We start from the raw sequence: 5886 nt of genomic DNA on the forward strand, positions 1-5886 counted from the left end.
TTTTTTTTTTTTTTTTTTTATATATGCATCCCCTCTATAATATACCGTTGCCGCCCTGAAACATCCAAGTACACCCTACGGGAGGGAGGGAGGGAGATGCTGGCTCTCTGCTCCTAAAATGGCGGGCGCTGACCTGCCTCACCACTACTTCAGCCTGCCGCTCCCCGCCCCTTTCTAGCTCCTCCCCCCTTTTCCTGCACTCATCCACTTAACCCTTACCTTCCCTGACCCTTGCTCACAAAACCCCTCATGCCGGCCTCCCCTGAAGCGTGCCGCTTCGTCCGGCCTCACTTGAGTAGGGTTATTGGCTACGCTCGGGTCCACTACCCCATCATTTAGCTAACTAACCTTCCCCATTTCCTCTCCCAATAACCACACACAGCCACTGTTTGGATTAAATCGGCCACAGCAGCCGTCTTTTATTAAATAATATAAATAACATGAATAAACATAACACTTGATATAACAATGACATATATATATAAATATATACATGTCTAACTGACGAGGGAGGTCCTAGAAGCCGCCTAACTGCACCTTAAACGACCACAAACCACCACGGCAATTCCATCTTGCCCCCAGCCGCGTACCACAAGCTCGGGGACACCAACTGACGGACGCCATACCAAGCCAACCAGGTGCCCCAACTCTGAGAGTCCAGCCCCACCATTGAGGCCCTCTCATTCACCGTTACCATCCAGTAGCCCCAGCTTCTATGACCTCCCCCCGCCAACAACGCGCAGCTTGACAGCCCTTAAGCTCGCGCGTTCCGCCACACCCGGAGGGCTGTTTCAATACCTCCCTGCAAGTCCAGTGACCACAAATCAATGCCCACCGCATTGAGGTGGACTCCATCCTGTCTCCAAAAGCCTCCTGTTCCTGCTTCCAACTCGGGGTGCCTCACCACCACCGCCCCATGTTTGGCACAGAACCGCCCAATCACCCTGTTCAGCTTAATCCTAGCCTTATTCAGCCTTTCAACCGATCTCGCCTCCCTCCAGACCTTCCTGGGGACAATATCCGACCACACAGTGACAACTGACGGGAAGAGGGACCACAAACGCAAAAAATCAAAACGTATATCCCTGATCAACTCTCTGCAAGGTCGGACCCCTAGGTCATTTCCCCCAACATGCAACACCAAGATATCTGGGACTCTATCTAACCTGGCTTGCCGATGAACCTCCTGCAAAACACTACCCCACACCATACCTCTGCGTCCGATCCATCTTACTATGGCTGTCCCCCGATCAAACCCCAGCTGCCGCCCATTCTGCCGAACATCCGCTCGTAATGCCCCCCAGAACACGAACGAATGGCCCAGGATCCAAACTAATAACGGGGCATCACCTGAAAAAAGAACGAGACAAACATGGTTAGACACAGCCTTAAACTGCCCCTAAACGCACATACAGCCGAAAACGCTCCGACTCCCACCTCCCAATACGCTTAATCACTTCATCTCGCACCCCCAAGCGAGCAGCCTCCGTGGCAGCACCTATCCTGAAGGAATGACCCGTAAACTCGCCAGAGTCCATTCCTAGATTACGCAAACATTTCTTGAATACCGCTATAAATTGAAATCGCGATAAAAAGGAGCCATCCTCATGTCTGAGAATCGGGCCTGCCGCGACCCCTGCCCTTCCTTGAAAATCACGCAAACACCGTAGTGGACACACTAGACATCCCGGCACCTCAAACAATGAGACTAAATGACCCCTCCCCTCCTGATCCGTCTTTGAAAATCTCAGATAAATCAGCACCCTGTCGTCATATAACGTTACATCCTCACTCCTCAGACCCCCTTCCCGCTGCACACTTGCACACACTAACTCCCCTAAACGAAAGGCTCCGAAAAAAGCCAGAGCAAAGGCTAGTCTAAATAAGCTCACCTCCCAAGCCGAGCGACACACTCCAGCTACCTGCTCCCCTAACTGTAACAATAACGAAAAGGACACCGGTAGGCGGGAATCTTTGACACGCTGAAACCTTCTATAACCCTTCAAAATTTGTCGGACCAAAAAGGACTTAGTAATGTCCGGGGAATTCCGCAATTTGAATCCGAAAGCCAAGCCCGCCATGCAACCATTGATCTTGGCAACCGACCAACCTTGATCCTTCACGTGGCCAATGAACAGTAACAACGGAATTTCCCCGTCCAGTACCTCGACCCCTAGGTCATTACACCACTGCTGCCACCTACTCCAAGCCCTATCGTACATCCTCCACGTGCCTTCACTCAATGATGCCTGCAACAGACAAGCTACGGTACCTCCAGGATCTCCCACAACGACTCTGGACACACCAATCCGACCTGACTCGCCTCCGGGGCCAGCTGGCGAAACCGCTCCCACTGAAAACGAGAAAGTGCGTCAGCTATACAGTTAGAGGAACCAGGCACATGCACCGCAAACACCCAAGCATTAAGGGACAAGCACCGGAGAACCAACTGCTGCAATAGGCAAATAACTGGGGGGGAAGAAGCCGTTACACTGTTGATGGCTTGCACAACTCCCAAGTTGTCACAATGGAAACGAACCTTCTTGTGCCGAAACTTCTCCCCCCAGAGCGTGACTGCCAACACAATGGGGAAGAGTTCCAACAATGCCACGTTTTTTACCCACCCTTTTCGTACCCAGGACTCAGGCCACCGACCCGCACACCACTGCCCTTCACAGTACGCCCCAAAACCCGCTCCACCCGCAGCATCCGTAAACAATTCGAAATCAAACGCATCAACCACCCCCCCCATAACTAATGCTCTGCCATTAAACTGTTTTAAAAAGGAATCCCAAACTTTCAAATCCCCTTTCAACTCACTGCCTAGTCTAATAAAATGGTGGGGAGACACCACCCCTCCTGTCGCCGAAGCCAACCTCCTACTAAAAATGCGGCCCATAGGTAGGATTCTGCATGCAAAATTTAATTTGCCCAACAAAGACTGCAGGTCCCGCAGACGAATCTTTTTTGCTGTCAATGCCGCCGCCACCTCTGTTCTTAAATCTGACACTTTGTCTACTGGTAGCCTACACTCCATCCGCTGTGTATCTATGACAATACCCAAAAAGCTTAGCTCAGTAGCCGGCCCCACCGTTTTGTCCACCGCTAACGGGACTCCAAAACACTCAAAAACAGACTGTAATGTGGATAACAACAACGAACAAACCCTAGATCCCCCCGGCCCCAAACACAGGAAATCATCCAAATAATGAATGACAGAGTGACAACCTGATTCCTGAACCACCACCCACTCCAGAAAAGAACTAAAACGCTCAAAATATGCACACGATATTGAACAGCCCATTGGCAAACACCTATCCACAAAATATGCGCCATTCCAAAAACAACCCAGTAAATACAAACTATCCGGGTGAACTGGCAACAACCGAAATGCCGCTTCAATGTCACATTTTGCCAACAGGGTACCCGGACCCAGCTTCCTTACCCATTCCACAGCCGCATCAAAGGAAGCATAAACCACAGAACAAAGTTCCGGGTCAATGCCCTCATTGACCGACGCACCCTTAGGGAATGATAAATGGTGGATGAGCCTAAATTTATTAGGCTCCTTCTTAGGGATCAAACCCAAAGGGGAAACTCGCAAGTTACTGATGGGTGATGTAACAAACGGACCATCCATCCTCCCTAGGGAAACCTCTTTAGCTAACTTTCCTGTCACTATGTCCGGGAACTGCAATGCCGAGCGCAAATTCTTCCGCTTCTCTAAGACTGGTAACGGGTGTGAAGGTATATGAAAACCGAACTTAAACCCTGAATACAAAAATTCAGCTAACTCCTGGTTCGGATATCTATTTAGATGCCCCACCATCCTTTCCACTCGCACTGGGGTCTGCCCCTTTTGCAAAACTATCCCCCCCCCTTTGTCTACCCCCTCTAAAACATCTGCTAGCCCCATGGCCCCCGCCACACACGGAACATTCATGCCTAAATTTGCATTTTTGGCCGAATTTGCAACTTCCCTCATTGAAAAGGAAGCAGTATCCTCTTCCAACTGGGGGCGTCCCTGTACCTTGCTGTACCCCAACCCCTGACTCACTCCGAAAGGACTGACCACTCCTACCTGGCGCTGTCACCCTCATCCATAACGCAATGTCCTTATGGTCCCATCTCATATTAGGACGGACTGCTTTCCTCTGACGAAACTGCTCGTCATACCGTAACCACCCGGAACCCCCATACACTCTATAGGCTTCCCCAATAGCATCCAGATAGCAAAATAAAGGGGAACAGCATTCCGGACTCTTCTCCCCAATCACACTTGCCAAAATAGCAAAGGCCTGTAGCCAATTACTAAATGACCTAGGGATAAGGCGATAGCGACGCTTATCATCATCCTCCTTTCTTACTCCGTCCTTTTTTACCACATCAAGGTTGAACCGCTCCAACGGAAGCAGCGAAAAAATTTCTATATACTCTCCCTTCCAAATTTTCTCACGCACCTCCGTTTTCAAATGCGCTCCCAGGGGACCCTCAAAGCAAACATACACCTCCCCTTTTGCGGCGTCATCTAATCTGGGCCTATCCTCCTCACCTCCCGCCTGCGTCTGCACTGACACTGATTCGGCTACACCTGTGCTATTGGCCACTGCTACATTACTATTGTTAGCGGTCGCCGGTACATTGCTATTTTCTGCCCCCAACCCCCACGCTGCTAAGGGGGTAGCCCCCATTGCCCCCCTATCCTGACTAACCCCAGCTAAACCACACAGCAAGCGCCCCAAACCACCGATAATAGCACTATTGCTCCCCCCCGCCCCAGGCGCCACATTAAATATAGATAACAGTGTTCCCAGTGATGTCTCACCTAACTGCCCGGGTGCTGTGAACCCGGCAGCCGCAGGTCCTGATTCCTGACGGACGACTCCTGGATCCACGACGTTCCTTTGATGGGTACTTGCGCTGTTCGACGGCAGCACCCCAGGCGGATCACTGCTGGGTGCGTTAGGAATGGCTCTGGGACGCACTCTGTCTTCCACGGTGTCAGGACCAGTAGCAAACTGTCCGCCCTCAGGAAATGGCCTGCGCAACTCCCTGTCCTCCATATAAGCATCTGCACGCCTGTCTTCATGCCCAAGAGGCCTGCTCTGGGGCGGGGAGCCGTCCAGAACAGCCTCGTCCTCCTCCTCTGTAAGAAGCGCATCATGGCAAGGCCTGCGCCCGTCCCTGGCACCTACAGGCGCAGCCTCGTGTGCCACTGAAAGGGGCTCATCCTGTAAGGGCCTGCGCCGGGCCGCCCTGGCCGACCGCGCAGCCCCGCTGCTGCCTCTGCTGCCACTACCTCTCCCACGCTGAGCAGGCCTCCGACTCCTGGGGACAGGAGGGGATCCTGCAGAACCAGGTCCTGACTCCCCTGTTGCTGCCGCGATGGGCTGAGGGGAAGGCCCCACAGCCTCTGGAGGGTCCCGCCGGACATATGGATTCCTCCCACGCCGGGAGGTCGCAGTAGCCTTAGAATGCTCCCGGCGTGGAGGGTCCCTTGTGGGGCTCCTGACACGGCGCCGGACCCGGGGGGGTAAATCAGGGCTCAGGCGCGCCGGCGGCCGTACCCGCCGCGGCCGTGTAGCTGCTGGAGTAGGGCTAGACGTACCCACCTCCGCCCCCCCTAGCAATGCGGTCACCTGCTGCTCCAGCCAGTCGCTGCCCCTGGTGTCCGCCGCTTCCCTCAAGCGCCGCAGCATCACCTCCACTGCTTCTGCCATTGCTGAATCCGATGCTGCAGTTCAGAAGATGTTGGCTCTCTGCCAGATGCTGGCTCTCTGCTCCTAAAATGGCGGGCGCTGACCTGCCTCACCACTACTTCAGCCTGCCGCTCCCCGCCCCTTTCTAGCTCCTCCCCCCTTTTCCTGCACTCATCCACTTAACCCT

General features: G+C 53.2%; 1 protein-coding gene across 1 annotated transcript; it reads right to left on the reverse strand.

Annotated features, from left to right (window-relative positions):
• Positions 1-622: 622 nt before the first annotated feature.
• LOC121004298 lies at positions 623-4823 on the reverse strand. The gene is made up of 2 exons (XM_040436466.1): positions 2273-4823; positions 623-1350 (listed from the first exon to the last, which is right to left on the reverse strand). The coding sequence occupies exons 1-2, from the start codon at positions 3983-3985 to the stop codon at positions 1333-1335; spliced, it is 1731 nt and encodes a 576-aa protein (XP_040292400.1). The 5' UTR covers positions 3986-4823; the 3' UTR covers positions 623-1332.
• Positions 4824-5886: the final 1063 nt, after the last annotated feature.

Source organism: Bufo bufo, chromosome 6 (assembly GCF_905171765.1).
Source record: "Bufo bufo chromosome 6, aBufBuf1.1, whole genome shotgun sequence".
In the NCBI taxonomy this organism is placed as follows: Eukaryota; Metazoa; Chordata; class Amphibia; order Anura; family Bufonidae; genus Bufo; species Bufo bufo.

What these genes read in the sequence shown, in the direction of transcription:
- LOC121004298 (XM_040436466.1), bottom strand. Translation starts at nt 3,985, where the DNA reads ATGAGGGAAGTTGCAAATTCGGCCAAAAATGCAAATTTAGGCATGAAT.